The 19,365-nt window shown below is 37.4% G+C and overlaps 1 protein-coding gene and 1 long non-coding RNA gene across 6 annotated transcripts in view; one reads left to right on the forward strand and one right to left on the reverse strand.

The window, feature by feature from the left end:
* The window catches only part of LOC306841785 (up-regulator of cell proliferation-like), a 162,615-nt gene that overhangs the window by 45,543 nt on the left and 97,707 nt on the right, over positions 1 to 19,365 (forward strand). For 3 of the 4 annotated variants that reach the window (XR_013781587.1, XM_079371768.1, XM_079371769.1), the window contains exons 2-3: positions 12,718 to 12,745; positions 12,865 to 12,925. Coding sequence is in view for 3 of the 4 variants with exons in the window: in XM_079371768.1 (XP_079227894.1) it covers positions 12,718 to 12,745; positions 12,865 to 12,925 (89 nt within the window). In the remaining variant the exon portion in view is untranslated. Of the gene's footprint in view, positions 1 to 12,717; positions 12,746 to 12,864; positions 12,926 to 13,466; positions 19,279 to 19,365 lie in introns of those variants that run through there. The other variant, XM_079371767.1, reaches the window with a different exon arrangement.
* Positions 228 to 3,808, reverse strand: LOC306841795. Of its 2 annotated transcripts, XR_013781588.1 has the most exons (7): positions 3,101 to 3,808; positions 2,721 to 2,766; positions 2,542 to 2,607; positions 1,962 to 2,033; positions 1,677 to 1,832; positions 1,510 to 1,596; positions 228 to 1,258 (listed from the first exon to the last, which is right to left on the reverse strand). It is a non-coding gene; the product is annotated as an uncharacterized lncRNA (long non-coding RNA). The 2 variants fall into 2 exon arrangements; XR_013781589.1 differs by lacking the exon at positions 2,721 to 2,766 and having other exon boundaries at positions 230 to 1,258; positions 3,101 to 3,807.

The following is a 19,365-nucleotide window of genomic DNA, read 5'->3' on the forward strand; positions in this document are numbered from 1 at the left end:
TTTTCCATCATGAGGGTGCGTGCATGAAGCACAAAATGACTGATATTAAGATCCGACGTGACGAAGTCAAATGTTTTTGCGGCAGAAGCTGATTGTCCCCCATAAAAAATCCATGCATTAGCCGCACCGGAGTAGAAGCCACAGTGCTCGAAGTGTGAGAAAAAAGTAGCGGCTTATAGTCCGGAATTTACGGTACTTAATATTTTATAATACTTATTAACCAAAATAACAAGTTAATTACTTTTTTAAAGAAAGTTTGTTTAACCCAAAAGTCAATGACAGACACAAGAGACAATTTTAACCATGTCATCTACTTTTTTAATTGTTTTATCATTAAACATTAAGGACAAGTAGCATTGAGCCCGAAATATGTAACATGTAAACAAACAAATTTTTTTTATCTCAAAACATAAGTTGAAGTATTACCTGGGAAATATGCAGAACATACACAACCTGTATGAGTCAAGCATCTTTTACAAATTAAGATACAATTCAGGAAAACAAAGTGTTGTACAATAGAAAATGTTAATGAGACCTGAGGCAGATTGTATTTTGCTAAACTTTTGGCTAAATGGTGTTAAATATATTAATACAATAAAATAGTGTAAAAAATGTATCAGTAAAAGTCAAGTCCAGAAATGATCTACACACAAGAATTTCAAAGGGATGAAAAAGAAAAAAGTGTACCAAATATATTGACGGTGTATTTCAGTGTCTTGGTGTCTGAAATACAGTATGTAATGTTTAAACTTAACCGATGTTGTTCATGGAATCAGTTAGATCATAACTTTACCCGAGTAGTATTCAAAACATGAAGTGTTTAGTCTCTTTCCCCTGAGAAACAGTCATCCAAAAAAAAAGATTTTTTTTTAAATCTAGACAAACGCTGAGAGCCAAAAAAAAAGATCTCAACTGACAGAACACGCTTTGTACTAAATCGTCCTACAGTATGCAACAGGTAAGGTCTCATTGAGCCCAAATGACATGAGTTCATTCAACAACCATACTTCTGAGGAGCTCAACCTTATTGCTCCATCGGTTAACAGAATACTTCGAATGTGTATTTCCGTCTTTTGGGTTACTCAAGGTTGAGAGCGTAAATCAATCCCACCAACAGCATACATGCCTCTTGGTTTGATTTCCACACCTGTTCAGTACCTTGTCGCCCTCGATAGAAACATTTTCTGGGCACACCTCTGTGGGGTCATAGATCACAAGCACCTTCATGGTTTGATCTGTGGTCCTCGTGTTCATCCTCCTGGAAGAAAAGAAAAAGTGATTTCTCTGTAAATTGAACATCAAAAATAATTAATCCATTCATACACCCCTGATGCAGCAGGGAGAGCAAATCGGGCTGTGGCGTTGGGCTGACTTTCCCAAGGACACATTGGACATGTTGCTCACAGGAGTTGGGGATTGAACCCTTTACCTTTCGGTTGAGAGACGACGAAATTCAGTTGTCAAAAATGTAACCATTGTGTCAGAGTTAATAATCAATTAATAACATACCTGACAGTCGAGGAACAGCTCTTTCTTTTGTTCTCCAAGGTATTCGATGAGGCAACTGACAACCACCTTTCTGTCAATACTGAGGGACTGAAATTCATGCATTTATGTTACTTTACTCATGTCTGCAAACTGAGTTTTGCAATTTTCAAGAAAAACTGAAGAATTACCTAGTTTTTAGTATTTAAGAGAGGCTGTATCCTTGTAGCAGCTGCTCCTCGTTTGGCATGCATCAGCTGCAGAAGACTTGGTGTATGCTCATGTAGTTTCAGCAGAAATGTCTATTCCCAGGGAACAGTGGTTATACATCGGAACTCTTCCTCGATCTAAAAATCAGTTAAGGGACAAAATTCTCAACTTCAAAGGGTCTGACTAGTATTTATTAGACTAATTAGATAAATTGTATGAATGCAATAATTTATTTGGTTTATAAACAATAAACAAAACTTTCTTACATTTCGTTCCTCACTTAGCAGTCCAGGCCACCTCTCTTTGAAGGCAGTGAGCAGGGCTGAGGGTCACTTGGTCTGAAAAGGTTTTTGACACATTTTCTCCACTTATTTTTGTGTTTTAGTAAACACTAAAGCTACATATTTTACACAAGCAATTCATTGACAGCAAAGAGCCTTTCAGATAGGATACAGTGGTTGCTGTGCACCGGTGTCAAGCCCATTCATTGTCTATTGTTAAAAAAATAAAAAACAGTTTTGCTCTGCACAAGAGTGTATCTCTTCGCCACTGACTTAAGCGCTGGTCAGGGTCCTGCTTGCTGCTCTTGCGAGCTGTGCAAAATGTAAACATTTTCAACTTGAACACAGCGCTTCCTGACGTCACCTCAGTACGACCAATATGACGGCTTATTACTCGTGCACTCTACCCTCTTGCTTTGTGCCCAATGCCGCGACCAGCTCAGTGTGCACCTTGTCCTTTATCTGAAAGGCCCTCAAGGTAGTATTCCCCATATATTCCACAGCTGAATGTGTCCACACAGGGTTCAGTCATGGTCAGTTAAATGTACGTGTCTGGAAAACATACCTGCATGTGTTTAAATAGGTTGTAGGTTTTTCAAGTAGCCCTCCAATGGTTAAAATATAGATCCAGCTGTGAAAGACAAACAGAATGTCAGACACACACACACCATACTGTACAAGTGCATATTTATGATAAAAAAACTGATTCTATAGCTTATTTATCTTTTGTTAAAATTGAAATACCTTAGTAATGCATTTCATTTGTCATCAAAGGTTTTCATAGAGCCTACTGTATAAGTAAGAGATAGAAATATGGAATATTTGATTGTGTTTAAACTTTAAGATTTAGTCAGGACAAAAATAGTCAAACTACAGTTTGCCAAAACAGATCAGCAGTATGTTGAAAAAATGCACAGATATACGAGCTGCGTATTTACATCAAGGCTTTAAAGTGGAGACTTGTCCTTCAGCTTCAATTTTGTGAAAAATAATAAAACCGTATGATTTACCTATAGCAGCTGGAAGGCAACACACAGACTTTACCTGAGTTTTAAGGCGCTGTGATGCTATTGTTTGACAGCGTGAATTCAACACTGTATATTAATAACTACTTTACATCTTACTTGTACTCCGGTCGAACAGCTGTCCGTTCAGCGTGACCGCCTCTCTCTCTCTCTCCGTCACTCGCCTACACACTCACTGCTCGCTACGCGCAAAGCTGACTTTATGAGAATCAAGTAACTCTCTAAACATCTGTTTGAAAGTTTGTCCCGCATTTCTTGGTTTGTCTAAACGCACCGGAGCTTAACGCTCACGCTAGGTCACTATCATATTTGTGCATCCCGTATTTATGCCCCCTTACACCATGTTGCATGTCATGACTGTGGAAAAAAAGAAGCGTCACCATAGCAACGAGGGCAACGGTAGTCGACGAAGGACATACAATGCCACATATGACATTATTATGACCATAGAAAGTTAGCTAGAGGAGCAGTACATTTATTCCCCAATTAAATATCACATTATGTAGATAATTTTAATGAATCTACATTCTGACCACCAACTCAACTATTGTTGTTCTCCTGAAACAAAACGTGCTTGTGCTCGATTAGCCGTGCTAACATTAAGGGAAGTCGCTGTAATATCTTTGTTAACAACAGGCTTCCTGATTAAATTAGCGATATATCAGACTAATAATTGTGTTCACAATTTCATTTACTGAATGACAAACAGTTTTATTATCAATACCTACCTTCCACCACGATGCCAAAACACAGCTGGATGGTCCCGCCAATAAATTCCTCAGCAAAGAAGTGATGACGCATGCGCACTCTCCAATACACACCCAATAACTTTAGGTAGATATTATTCAGTTTATTTGTGAAGGGACAGTTACTGTTAAAAAATAGGTGTACAGGGTAAAATCTACCTATCATAATGCAGTTCATTGCCTGACTTGTATTCTTTACGTATAACTTAAACAATTTGTATGGATTATATTTACTACACACAAAAACTCTTTAAAGATAAGATGTTACCTGACCATTAAGAGCTCTGTAAGTGAGAAGAAGGATTTTAAATCATTATTTTCTGTTTACTGATTTAATGAAGAGACAGAATCAGTAGACTGGCTATGAATGTCCTTAATGTTTCCCAGATCAGAATCACAGCATACAGTGTATAATAACTTCTAAAGTAAACAGAAATATCATCACCTCATTTATTTATATAGTTTTACTATACTTTTTTTAATAATCATCTTTTTTTTAAATTCCATTATTTAACATTTTTCTTCATCTCAAGTCTCGGTTTTCTGCGTCCAACAAAGAATGTAAAAACAAGTCAACAGGTGCAACTTTTCAATGGAGACCAAGCAGAAGATTATAGTGAACAAAGTGTTGAAACAAGTTTGTAATTGTTGGGGTTATTAACCACGTGCTTGTTAGCACGACTGACTTCAGACTGGATCTTTAAATCAAATCATGGACATGGGTTCATCTTGTTTCTGACAAGTGAAAACAAATTCAATGAACATCTGGCCACATGTGTGTGAACCAGCGGGCTGCACTGAGTGTCTTTACAGCACAGACAAAGCTAAGTGTGCGACCACGAAGCTTCACACAGCCTGATCCACTGTTAAACAAACACGCTCCGAGTCGGACAGGATTTTCAGATTTCCTTCACATTTCATCCATCTCGCCGCTGATTACACCTGAACTGTTCCCTGCTACATGACATCACATGTGAAGGTCAACACAAACCTCCATAACCACAATGCAACACAGTGTGTGGAAGGAAACACATCACACCACCAGGGTGATCTCATACGAGGAGTTGAGGCATCTTATGGTATCAAAGCCCTCATGTCTGTCTCACGTGTGATCAAGTGGCTACATGTAAAGATGGCTACATGTGAAGGGAGCTAATATTTACATGGCTGCACTTCTGTTTAGTGTCTCAGCACACAATATTAAATCAGTTAGATAAACTAAGCTGGCTCTTATCAAGGCTCTTAGCCTCACTGATGTCTCCATTAACACTCTGAAGTCAAACAGTTCCTGCAGCAGAGATTTATCAGAGTAAAGGTGGATCAGGTCAAATACTCTGGAAACTAGCACATGCTAACTGCGTCTGATAAGGGGAGATGAATTTGCTACAGTGACTTTCCTGGTTAAATGGTGCTACAGAATGCCCATGTATAAATGGACACGAGAACAAAATGAAATCATTAGTTCATGTCGGGGAAAGTTTGACAAGGTGAGCAGTTTTTATTCACCGATGAATTGAAATCCTCAAGCAAATGGTCATGGCTTTGGCAAACTGCACCTGTTGTCTGTTGTCACAAAAAAGCATTTCATTCATTCACTCAAAAAAGAAAAAAAAGAAAAAGATAAACAAACAAGAAACTTGTGACCAGATCCAATCTGCCTGTCCATATTGACATGGTCCACATTGATGTCTATTGTAACAGGTAAAGTCCAGCAAAAACAACAGCAAAATGGATGACAGACAAGTGTGATTGTGACAAGTGGGCTTGTTTTACTTTGTTTTGATTCTTACTGTTTTCTTTCACTGACCAAAGTCAACTTCCGGCCTGCCGGCACTACGCCGTTGTTATTTATTGATGGTGTCTTGTTGAGAGTGACGCAGAAGACACATTGAAGCGACTGAGATGTTCAAATTGAGTCGGATCTGTAGGAATCAGATTTGAAACCAACCATGTGCTTGTTAGCACGACTGACTTCAGATAGAAGAATAAAAGATCATTGATGAGAGAAAATACAACAGAATGATTGAGGTTGTCTTCGAAGGCCGACGCTTTGGTGACAGAACCAATGCCAACCAATGCAAGAGACTGGTTGTGGTTTGAATCAGATTTGGAAAAATCAGAACTCGTGGTTTTTTATGTTCAGACTGGCAAAAAAATCAAACCACACACAATCTGGATGTGCTAAAAATCATAGGATATATATGATCAATAGTTTTATGTTCTATGAGAAAATACGTAGTCTCAACTTTTTCCATCTAAAATATTATATTTTGATGTTGGTATGAAAAGCTTTTCTCTTAAATATTCTTATTGTCATGGTTTGGTTTTGTTCTGTATTAGTCCTGTTCTAGTTTTCATTATTTTCTTCGTGTTCTGTGTATGTATGTTCCTAGTGTGGTTTACTTTAGTCCTGAGTGTGTTTCCTTGTATCCTTGTGTTCTTCTATGTTGTCTGTAGGCTTGTTTTCCTGTTACTTGTGTTTTCAGGTTCTTAGTTTAGTGTATAATGTTTCCTAGTCTTGTTTTAAGTGTTTCCTGTTTAAGTTTGTAATATCTTGTTTTAGTTCATGTCTTGTCATTGTCAGTGTCTTTCGTATGTCGTCGTCTTTGGTTGCTGCTTCTCCCTGCTCCCTGTGTTTTCTCCTCGTGGTTTTTGGATTTCCTTTGTTTTTGCTTTTTGAAACGTTTTGGATTTTTCCTTGTAAGTTTTTGTTTTATCTTTTTGTTAATACATTTTGGTTATTCTGCACTTGGGTCCTCCCCTCCCTGTTTCCTGCCTGCTACACCGTGACACTTATTTCTCTTTGATCATCAACGTAGTAGCACGACTCATGAAAGGTCTTTTAAAACTCTAAAACCAACAAAGTAGTTCAGTTAATTATTTAAACAGGTTGTGAAAGGACATTGATGTTGCACCCGAAACGTGAAACCTAAAAAACGTTTTTCAATAAACGTTTTCTTTATTTGCACATGAACATAAACAGACATCACACTTTTATACTCTGACCTTTTAAAAGGCAAAACAATACCACTTGTTTTACTTGAGCCTTGTTTTTCATTTCACACATCTGACTTTTGTTAAGTTTCTGCAGCTGGAAATTGTGATTGTGATTTTTGAAAATGTCCAGAGATGCAGCAGAGTGGATTTCAGCAGGGAGAGAGTTCCAGAGGGTGGGGGCAGTTTGGTGTGTTATGATACACCATGTTCCTAATCTTTCTGCAGCAAAGAACACTGAGAGCACTGGGACAGAACAACACAAGAACAGGAAGACAAACAGTTCCTCTTCCTGCGGAAAAAAAATCATTAACACTCGACCTCACCCTCCTCTTTACTGCTTAGTGAAAATTCTTTCACTTTTGATCTCCTGATCATGTGGTTTACTGGAAACAATTGTTGTGGAATTTTTCCCATTACCAAAGAGTGAAAATAAAGAGTGAGAAGATCTATTCAAAAAGGAACCCCAAAGAGCCTTGGTGACTTTTCCCACATGTACAGAGTGTGAGAAACAGAATAAAGGGAGAAATGATGGGGAAAAAAACACCCAATATGTTGTGCATGTAGTATTCTAAGAAATTTCAGATACATTTTATATGACAGATTCTATGAGACCTTCGTAGTACAAATGGAGTAAAATTTTCCATAACACGAGAACACAGTTAACGGTAAATGTGGTTGAAAAATAACAGTAGGTTCATACTTAGAGCTCTCTGAGAGAGTCAGGGCTCAATGCTGTTTCTTTTTTTTTATGCTTCTTTGTTCCAAAATGTTTTTTTTTTTTTTAAGTTTATTATGAGACAGAAAGAGTCAAGTAATGTTTACTCTTAAACCTCTAGTGTCAATTTAGGACAAAAGACATTTTTAAACTTAAATCACTTTATCTAATAGGCCTATTAGTCGTAAAATGCCAGAAATAAAGATTTGTGCATGTTTACGGTATAACCTCAATTTGTAATTTTCCTACCATAATCCATAGTCTATTCTATAACTGAGTGGTTTGAAGCCTAGTTATAGATTATTCAATAACATATAAACAGGGCTAATGGGGGATGCAGCTCTTCGCACTGTTGCCACACAGTGAGGGTCTTTCTGTGTGGAGTTTGCAGGTTCTCCAGGTTCAAGCTTGGTTCCCTTCATAAACATCCACAAACCTTTACATCTGGATATTTTACTACTAATAGTTCTACAAGATAAATGTTACCATACACTGTTGGTTGGACCCAGACGCACGACTCAGAGACAGTTTATCAGTGAACAGTAAATTTAATAAACACGATCTAGTGACAATTAATGTGTGGGTGTCCTTGCTCATCCGTGAGCAGTGCGAATTCAAACCGAGTGACAGTCTTGGTGAAAATCCTTAATCCCGAATGCGCGAGGGGAAGGCAGGTGAGATGAACAACAGGCAGACAGGTCGACAGGACGGAGGAGCTCTTTGAGGGGAGCACTGATGCAGGGGAAAAACCAACTCATGACAATAAAGCTTTTTAAGTACCTACATAAGTTTAAACATGTAGCCTCTTATTTCATTTCAAACCTAAATTGACACTCGCAGTTTCGAAAAAAACATTGACTTATAATAATTAAAAAATATATGCTGCAACAAAGAAGGCTTTCTCAGAGAGGTCTGAGCATTAACCTCCTTTTTTCATCCCCATTTACCATAAACTGTGTCCTTGTTTCTAGTAAATCACGTGATCAAAAATCAAGTGAAAAAGTTTCCATCGAGCAGTATAGAAGGAGGAGAGTGCGGTCAGGTCAACACGAGATGTGTAATGCTTTACTGCAGGACGCATCAGGGTTGAGTCCTCTGTGGCTTTGAAACAAAAATCCATACTTTCAAGACGTCAAGTTTAAGATCTTTCTACAACAAAGGTGAGTTTTCTACTTGATATTGTTTGGTATTTTATCCATGAAAGAACGGTGGAAGGTAGATATGATTGAATTTCCCCTATGAATACTGTAAGGTACGGTAACAGATGAGTAATGTTGATTAAAAGAAAAAAGAGTTAAAGTTATAACACAGATCGATTAATTATCGGGAGCAACATCTGACAATAATTAAAACACTAAAACAATGATGTGGTTGGTGCAAAACCATTTTTTTAGAGACAGGGCAACAACTTAAAAAAGAAAAAAATACTAAATCTGTTCTTTGCTAAAAGTAGGTTAAAATGGTCCAACATCTCTCTGATCACGCCTCTCGTCTCCTTCACAGCGTAGTCTATCCCTCCTTCCTCACACGCTGCAGAATGCCTCTGTTAAAACAAGAGAACATGCGCCAGCCCTGTGTTCCACAAACTAAGAACCAGACTGTTACTAATGTTCCCCAAAGGATACTTACACCGCTGGCAGAGCTCCCCACTCTGCCGCTTCGTAAAAGTCGTATAAGTCCTTCTCCGGTTGTGGCTGGGTCTGGTGTCATGCAGTCTTATCTCTGCACTACACCTCCGAGCCGTCCGCCTTTTTTTCTGCCTGTGAAATATTCATCCCTCCTGCTGTTTGTACTTCATCCCCTCGCCGGCCGCCGATTGGACAGAATGAATGTCCGTCAAACACAGGCGTGATTAATAGGTTCAATGAAATTACGTTACGTTTACTAAAAACATTTATAATAATAGAGTATTAATAAAAATAGAACAATGTCACAAGATAAATAAAACCCAAAGTATAAAAAGAAGCTTTAAAGAATAGGCACTAAATTAATTGTAAAATTAGAAATTAAAATACTTCTATCTATGAAATGCAAAAATTGCAATTGAAATAAAAAGCGTTTTTTCTTTTTCATGTTCAAAAAAGGATGAGCAGTATTTAAAAAAGGATCTCATGACCAGGGAGATGAAGACCAAGTATATGTTGAAAGATTCATGTTTCCTGTGATAGATTTTTCAAAACAAATGTCTCAGTGTAATTTTAGCAGAATGTACCTTTATTTATTTTGAAAACTATACAGTAAAATCTGCTGACTATTCTGTCATGTTACATGTCACTGATCTTTTTTTAAAAATACATTTTTAAAACTGACAAATATCTCTCTACGCTTCTTTGGGCAGAACTAAAATTTTTTTTTTTCTCAAAACTTTTTAGTAAAAGCTTCTTAAAATGAAGAGAACTAATACAATTTTTGTAATATTTTTTTATTCTATTTTGCACTTCTTACACCAGAACAAGTTGTTCAAATATGAGGCCGCATGTCTCCTTTTTGGGCGATCCAAGCACCCGTACCTCCATCCTTGTATAGACGTGCAATATATTTCAAGTGCGGCTGTTTTGATTTTAATTTCTGAATTGTTTTAAAACGACAATCAAATCAACACTCTTTTTAATCTGCTTTTTTTTAAATACCTGTTTCAGAAAAGAAAATCAAATGTCCAAAAGATACACTGACCATATAAATTCAAAACATACACAGCAGGATATCTGTGATTTAAACAGATGTCAGTGCAGATACATCGTTCATGCTTCCTTGGATCACGACTCACAGACTGAGGAAGAGGATTACGGCCACTGACATTTTTTTATTTTGGTTCTGACAATATTCTCAGAAAAAAATGTTTAGTGGCCGTAATCCTTCTCTTGAGACAGGCCGTGCTGTGATCATACACTGTGAATATTAAGGCACTGATAGGCCACAAGTTCTTTTGATTGCCTTTTCTGTTTTGGGTAGCCCGATCTGAATTTGACTTAACTTTCATTGAAAATGATTTGAATATGACCATTGAATTTGAGCAACCAATCTGGATATTTTTTTTATTCTGAAATTTGAAATGAATTTGAAAAAAGGTAAATTTAGAAAAAAACAAATTAAGAACAAATACATTTGAATAAATGTTTGTCAAAGGAAAATGATTCAAATTCAGTGCTCAGAATTCAGTGGTTTTTAAATGTAAACATTTGGTGGCTGTTAAAATTAAAATAATCATCTTGGAACCGTAAAACCAGAGTATTTAAACTTTATTTTTATCTTAAAATAAAATGGAAATAATCTGATGCAGATTATGAACATGCTTATCATAGCTAATACCTTATGACAATAGGTGACAGATAATGATAACTAGATTTGTTTGCACAGTTCTCTCTGGTACAGCCCCACCTGCCCCTAATGACCAGTCGCCACTGGCTATTAAGGAAACTGAGATGTAATCCTCTGTCTTCATTTCTCTGTGTTTGAAGAGTTATTTTAGTCCTTGAGTTCTTGTATATAAACAAATGCTACATAAGATCATTTTTCTCATGAGCTCTTTCAAACAGTTCTTTGAGGATCTATTTTGTTATTGTAAAAATATTGTTTTCTTATAAAATGGCCCCAAAGCTTGTATATACACTTAAAGTCAGCTGTGTATGGCAGACAGTCTCATCCAGTAAGCTAGTTTAAAGGGAACATATTATGAACAATCCACTCTAACAGTGTTTTTGAAAATATATTAACCTGAGTGTCTGTCGACCCACTAAATGTGAAATAAATCCATCCAGTCCTTTGTTTGTGCTCTGCATAAGTCTTACAAATCAGAGAAAAATGCTCTGTTTGAAATTTGCTCTCTGTGTGACATCACAGTGGGATTGTGGAAAAAAAACTGTTCCCCCCTGTGTTGTCTCCAACAGCCATGTTTTCCCACTTCCCAGGGCTGAGGAGTTGCCTTGGAAGTTCAATGCTGAACTTGTCCACACAGCCTGCAGAAGAGAGGGGCGGGGTGAAGGGCTCTTTGTATTTAAAGAGACAAGCGTCAAAACGGAGCGTTCTGAGAGAGCTGGTTTATACAGGGTCACAAACTTCCTCTGGTGTTTGATTCATGTTATGTATTAACCAAAGCACAGCGCAGATGTTTCACAGGGGACTAGCCTACAAGATCAATAATTTAAGTTGTAAAATTAATCTTTTATTTAATTTAAAACTGACGTTGAGACTAGGGTTAAAAAAAATGAACATTATTTGACTCTTATTGTCTCATAATGAATTAAAAAGAAATTCTGCAAAAAAGACAAAAACAGCTTTGTGCCCTGGTTTCCTCAGAGAGGTCTAAATAAGAAGCTATTGTTATTTTTTACCCTCTTTTACCTTAACTGGTGGTCAACGGGTATATGCCCTCTATAGAGTAATTCACTGGCTGTTGTTTACTTTTTTTAAACTGCAGTTGGACACATATTTGAAAACTCTGATGAGCTGAAATGTGTTGTTTGAGCTCTGTAACTAAAGAGCCATTTTCACACTACAATCTATCAGAGGCTCCTGCTCTGTTGATGACATCCGCTCGCATAATATCAAAAAAGTATCTGTTTCGCTTCTGTCTTTTAGTTATTTTTTTAAGAAAATAGAAATCAGACGATTTGTGTTTACATTTTTCTTAATGACCATGAAAAAACAAATCACCATGTTTCATTTTTCAATTTAAAACAAAAATCAAATAACCACTTGTTTTGCATATTTTAATATCTGTTTCAGAACCATAAATCCAATAACAAAAAAACGAAAAAATAAAAAACAGACCTAACAGCTGCAAAACTGCCATGAAAAAAAGTGAATAGTAGTTGGCCTCTGATACTGGCATGCGTCTTTTTAACTTTCATTTCAAACTCATATTTAACAGCTCTGTTGACCGGGCTGATTGAGACACATGTTTTCTGTCATGTGTTTGAAAATGGTTAATCTCAACTCTCATCAATTCAAACAGACAATAGTAGCTTAAAAGTACAGTCATTATGTGTGATGCCTAGTTCTGCTTGTCTGCCAATAATAACATGTAGGATTACTCTGTGGGAGCATGCACACCTAAAGCAGAAAGTATCTGTGCATATGTACAAAATCTGTAAATATGAATGAATGGTGAATGGTGGTTTTACTCACATTATTGATGAATCTCACATGTTCTTATCCAGCAGGCTCAGGCACGTTCGGGGACATTTACACTCAGAAATTCCTCCAATCAACCACATGGTGTAACAACACAACGCTTTAAAAATGTCAAAGAAAAGGAGCTTCACTGAAAGCACAAACACAGAGGAGGTAAAGAACTTGTTTTGTATTCTTAAAGACAAATTAAAACATATTAACAATATTCCCCTGTAACATGATGCATATGATGAACAGATTTTCTAATTTCAATATATTGTTTCTTTTTAAAGCAAACCAGTGAAAGCGAGCAAAAAAGCAGAAAGAATGACTGTCAACAGAGTGATGGAGAAGGTAAAGTTTAGCTTCTTTCAATACAAAGTGAAAACACTATGTTCACATTTAAAGTAAAATTATAAGTATTATCATTAACAAATGTTTTTTTTAAAGGGAGACTTCACCCATTTGCACTAAGCTTTGTATCATTAGAAACACGGTAGTAGTGTTATATGGTCGTGAACCCAGCCCTCATTTTGCCCTGAGACGAGAAAAATATGTTTTTCTTTGCCTGAAAGTTTTCTTTACGTGACGCAATATGATGATTTTTGTACAACGTAAAGAAATCTTTCAGAGTTCCTATCACTCCAACATAGAACACAAATATCAGTCGAAAAGAATTACAGCTTTTCTATCTTAAACATTATATTTAAATATTATTCTGCAAAAACATACATTATACATCATGTTGAAAACACAATTTTAATTATTTTTAATCTGTTAAACACAACATATATTTTAGCAAATATTAATTAATTAATTCTGTAGGTCATAAACATAGATTAACATAAAAATACCAAACATTGGTTAGAATTAACAAACGTGTTCATTTCCACAGAGAAACAACTGGAGAGCATATTGGAGGATCTGGGATTGAAGCATCACTTCACAGAGAAGCTATCCCTGAGCACAATACTTCAGATTGATGAGAAGACCTGCACTGATGAACCTACCAAGTGTAACTCAGACCTGCCAGGGTATTTTCTGAAGAAAATGATGATGGTAAATGTGAACGCTAGGAATGTAAAATTTACGTCTGAATGTGATGCAGAATCAGATGAGACATGGTTTGATGATTCTGATGATTGTCCTGAGGGTCTGAATTCAAATAACAGGCTGAACCCACTTGACATCATCACTGCTCTCTTTCTGTGTTCAGATGGTTTTGTACAGCAAGAAATGGCACTCAAAATGTCCATGTGTCAGTTTTCTGTGCCTCTTCTGCTTCCTAATTGTGACACAAAGCAGTGCTCACTGATGCTCTGGGCCATGAGAGACATAGTTAAAAAGTACAGACCTTTGTCACTCTCAGAATCCAAGGGCTTTACTGAAGACAGAATTGTTGTCTCTAAACTTCCAATGGTTTCTTTTGTGAGACTGGGTGAGTGCTCCTTGTCCAAGTCAAAGACCCTCAATAAGCTTCTGAGCAATTCTCAGCAGAACCATGACATCTTTGTTCACAGGAACATGGAAAATGGTGACTGTCCAAGGAGAATATCTAATGGGTTGACTGAAATGACCTGGTACCTACCATGTGGAAACAAAAACATGGATGTTTTCAGTGAGCCGGTAGCTGTAGCTAACCTTCGTGGGGACATTGCTTCATTTGAAACACAGTTTTCCTTTTTGTGTCAGACGTCAGCAGCAGTTTTTGTGTTCTTTGACAATTTGGACTCTGAGTGCAAAATCCTTTCAAACCAACATCACAAGGCCCAGATCTTCTTGGTTGGTAATCGTCAAAGCCAGCAATTCAGTGTGGATGCTCTAAAGAAGGTGGCAAACAAGCTGAATCTGACTAAAAACAACATCCTCTTGAAGACCAAACAAATGAATGATGCAGACTTTGTGCAAAAGTTACACAAAACAGTCAACAATGTTTTGGAGAACACAAAGGTGAAGATGTCAATTGAGCAGATGGCTGACATCGCCCATCAATTGGGAATCATGGTTGATGAAGATTGTCCAGAGTGCCAGACTGCAAAGAAGAATGCAGATGCCATCACTGCAAAAATTCAAGATATCCCCAAATACAAAGATGCTCAGCTACCTCTGCAAGGTGAAATATGGAAGGAACTGACTCGCTTGGAGAAGGAAGAGTTTCGACTTCGGAAAGATGGGAATCAAAACATAGAAATGTACAAAAGCAATCTTCAGAGAGAAAAAGAAGAACTTAGAAAAAAGCAGAACTCGCATGATATGTCTGATGCAATGAACTGTTTCATCAGTGCAATATCAAGTCCAGGTATTGAGAGGAGTTATTTCCTGAAATGGATGCGAATGAACCTTGATAATCTGTCTCGACAGAAACTGTCTGTTCTCAGAGAGGCATACAAAAACAAAAAGAAAAGTTCAGAAAACAAAGAGGAAATCAAAGAAATTGACAGACAACTTTCAAACAGCTCACTTGGGATTGAACACTTCTTCCGTGAGATGGGTCAGATCTATGAAGCTTCAGTTTCCCTTCCAGAAACAAATCCGTCACGTCACCTGTTCAAACATCTGCCCAGACTATGTGCAGAGTTGTTGCTTGATGGATTTCCTCTTGAGCTTGTAGATGGTGATGCATCTAATATACCTCTCAGATGGGTGACTGATGTTCTGTCTCAGCTCAATGACTTGGTGTCTCCTAAGAACAAGATATTGGTAGTCACAGTTCTTGGCGTTCAAAGTACAGGGAAGTCTACTCTCCTCAACACCATGTTTGGAGTTCAGTTTGCAGTCAGCAGTGGTCGATGCACTCGAGGTGCCTTTATGTTGCTCATCAAAGTCAATGAAGATGTCAAAAAAGAACTCAAGTGTGACTTCATGGTGATCATTGACACTGAGGGCTTAAAGTCACCAGAGCTTGCACAACTAGACAATAGCTATGAGCATGACAACGAGCTTGCAACACTTGTAGTGGGGTTGAGTGATATCACTATCATCAATATTGCAATGGAGAATTCAACAGAAATGAAGGACATCCTACAGATAGTTGTGCATGCATTTCTCAGGATGACAGCAGTGGGTAAAAAACCCAGATGTCAGTTTGTTCACCAAAATGTGGCAGATGTTTCGGCCCCTGAGAACAACTCACGAGGAAGAGAACTGCTCCTAGAACAGTTGAATGAGATGACCCAGGCTGCAGCCAAAATGGAAAAGAAAGAAGAGAACAAGAGCTTCACTGATGTGATGGAGTACAATCCAACCACTGGAAACTGGTACATCCCAGGACTCTGGAATGGGAGCCCACCAATGGCACCAGTTAATGCAGGTTACAGCGAGGCTGTTTATGAGCTCAAGAAGAACATAGTTCAAATTTTGGGAAAATGTGAGTCTTCTACTAATGATATCTTGGACTTTACAGAGTGGATAGAAAGTCTGTGGAATGCTGTGAAGCATGAAAACTTAATCTTCAGCTTCGGAAACAGCCTGGTGGCTGATGCATACATGAGGCTCTGCACAGAATTCAACAAATGGGAATGGGAATTCAAAAAAGAAATGTACTCATGGACAAAAGATGCAGAAATAAAAATTTCTAACTTTAGCAGAGTGAAATGTGAAGTGTCTGACATTGGACAACTTCTGACTGATTTGAAAAGTGAAGCATGCATAGTACTGTCTAAATGGGAGACTAAGCTTCTAGAAAATCTAGAGAAGTACTTCAAGCAAACAGAGGGTCATGTACATCTTGTTGAAGCATACAGAGAGGACTTTAATAACAGTGCAAAAAGCCTTCGTCGAGAAATGGAAAGCTCTGTAAATAACCAACTTACAGCTGCAACAGACATCCGAAAAGGAATGACAGAGATCGACAAAATCAAGGTGAACCACACAAAAGAATTACAAAAGAGAGTAGGTGCATTGATTGACGAATGCCGAAAGAAGAAAGTCGACATGACAGACAAAAAACTGGATGAAGAATTTGACAAGATGTGGAGAAAAATGTTGAAGGAACAAGTCCTTTACAAACAAGAGACCATGGATGTCATGGGAAATGTGTTTTATTACCTGAGAGACAATCTATCACGCAAGGGGAGTCATGCATGTGAATTGTTAAGTCAAAAAAGACTGAAAGACTGTGGATTGAAGCCTTTCAAAGTCTCAGCTGAAGGATTTTTCAACAAGGCAGTTCACAGAGTGACCAAATGCTTCAACTATGAAGACCAGGTGATGGTGCTACAAAAACTAGCCGACAGTATCATAATGGATTGTTCACAATTTGTGAATGAAAAAAAGGAAAGAAAAAACAACTACCACAACACTTTCATCCAGGAGATCCTACACATGATTGATGAGAGGCTGAAAAAACAGAATGATGTCAAGATAGAGATAGTCTTTGAGGTTTCTTTGAAACAGGACATCTGTGCAGTTGCAGCTCGAGATTTTCAGAAAATGCATGAAGATTTCATTCAGCTGAATGATCCTCTCATTTGTCTCAATAAAAACAAAGAGAGGTTCCGTGTGAATTTCAAGGATGAATTCCATGAACGAGATCAGAGCCAAATGAAAGCAAAAGATTTCACAGATCGCTGCTTGAGGCCTGCTGTGGAAAACTTCATCAACAGATCCTTGGGTCCTGATATCACTGGAGAAATGAAGACACAGTTCCAATTCAGCACACGAATGTTCTTCCAGTATTCAGTGTTACTGGATTTGCTTTCAACGGATAACTTTGAAGACTACCAGAGCTACATCTGCTCATATGAGAGTTATGTTAAGAAATGGATCCTTGATCAAATGCTTAAAGTCTTGACTAATGAGTCTTTATCTGAGTTTGAGGACCGACATCTTTGGTCATGTATCAAGACCATAAATAATGCAACACAGAAAGCTCAAGCAGAAGAGGACGGCAACCTGCAGAAACTGATCAAAGATATCCGGCAGGAACTTGGTGACAAACTGGTCATTTCTGAGGATGCTCTTGGTCCTTTTATGATCCTGAACAATGTCAACCAGAAAGAGTTTGCTCATTGTCTCACTGTTAGTGTGAAGGAGATGGAAGAAAATATGAAAGAGGAGTTCAAAAAGACAAACATCAAAACCAAACTTGCAAATCTTGATGTAAAGCCTGTGAAAGAGCTTTTCAAAAGTGTCATTGGATGTGGCAAACAGTGTCCATTCTGCAAAGCACCTTGTGAGGCAGGAGGATCTGAGCATAAGGTGCACACAACTTCAATTCATCGACCAAGAGGTCCGGGCGGAGGCACATGGGACGGGTCAAAAAAACTTGTTATTGACATTTGCACTTCCTTGGAGTGCAGTGATTGTCGATTTCGCTCCAGTGCAACAAATGGTGAATTTCACCCTTACAAGGAGTACGCCACAATTTATCCTGACTGGAGAATTGCTCCAGATAAAAGCCTTAAGGATTCAGACTACTGGAAGTACGCACTGAAAAGGTTCAACAAGGAGTTTGCTGAAGCATACGATGCAGAGCCTGCTGATATTCCAGATAGTTGGAAATATATCACACCACAGATTGCAGAAGAGAGTCTCAAAAGATCATTTAGCGTCAAATGAGACCCTAACATCATCTCCCTTCACATTAAGTGTACAGAGGTGCACATCCTCCTTTCATGGATTGTTTGAGCTCATGGATTGAGTCTTATATGTGAAAGAGGAAAATCACAATCAGCTCAATAGATATTATCAGCAGAGAGACATTTTACAACTAAGACTCTCGATATAGAAATATAACAACAATCACTGCATTAGTGCTTTTACTAGTACTAGTGCATTAGCAGAGGTTGAATCCAACATGATGATGAAAATGAATCTTTTCTTTAACTCTCTTTTTGTTGATCACGACTGTTTTTGGATCAGTACAAATGTAAGGACACATTATGATCATGATAAAAGTTTCCAGTTTGATTCAGTGTGACTTTGAATTTATGAAGTATGTTCAGCCAAACATTAACAGACATGTTGTCTTCGTTACATAGGACACAGTATTCATTTTGTTCTTCAATTATATTCTTTGTCTACGTAGTTTAGAGCAGTTTTTATTTTTAATGTTTAACGACCAGATGCAACGCTTGCATGTTTATAGCTTGAAGAACAGGCCGCTGTCGTACTTCTACCTTTAAGACCTGATGAAACATCAGTGTATTGTGTTGTTTTTGTTGTCATTTACTGATGAAATGACAAAGGAATGATCTTTAGTGTAAATGCAATGAGTGAAAGTGAATGGTTTACTTCCTCAAATCATTTAAATTGTCTCTATCTGCTGCAGAGGCTGAGAAATAATATTTTTGTAAATGTTTTAATTCTGCAAAAAAAAATTCTAAAATCTCTCAGGTTTTTGAGGTTGTTTTAAACAATGCATAGGTTTTAGAGGTTGTATTTTGAGGCGGGCTTAGGCCTAAATACTCATGTGGTATTCTGAGAAAATATCTTTCATTTATATTTGATATTGTCATCATGCATGACAGAAAGTAAATCCATACAAATACTTGTTCTGTGTATGTTTCTAGAACAATGTTGTCTGAGCATTATTATCAATATTCTCAGACATTTACCTTTCTTGTTTGTTGGTGAAGTTTCTGATTCCTGACATTATTATGTTGAAGACATTTAAAGATGAGTACTGCTGCATGGTGTGTTGTCAACATGTATACATAACTGACTTCTGTCAAATCATTGATTAAAGATACTAATCAGCACATTGACCATGAATGTCTTCTCATGTTTTCTAGATCAGAATCACAGCAGAGTGTAAAATAACTGATAAAGTAACCAGACAAATCATCATGTCA

The sequence above is a fragment of the Symphodus melops genome (assembly GCF_947650265.1).
Source record: "Symphodus melops genome assembly, chromosome: 20".
Classification (NCBI taxonomy): Eukaryota; Metazoa; Chordata; class Actinopteri; order Labriformes; family Labridae; genus Symphodus; species Symphodus melops.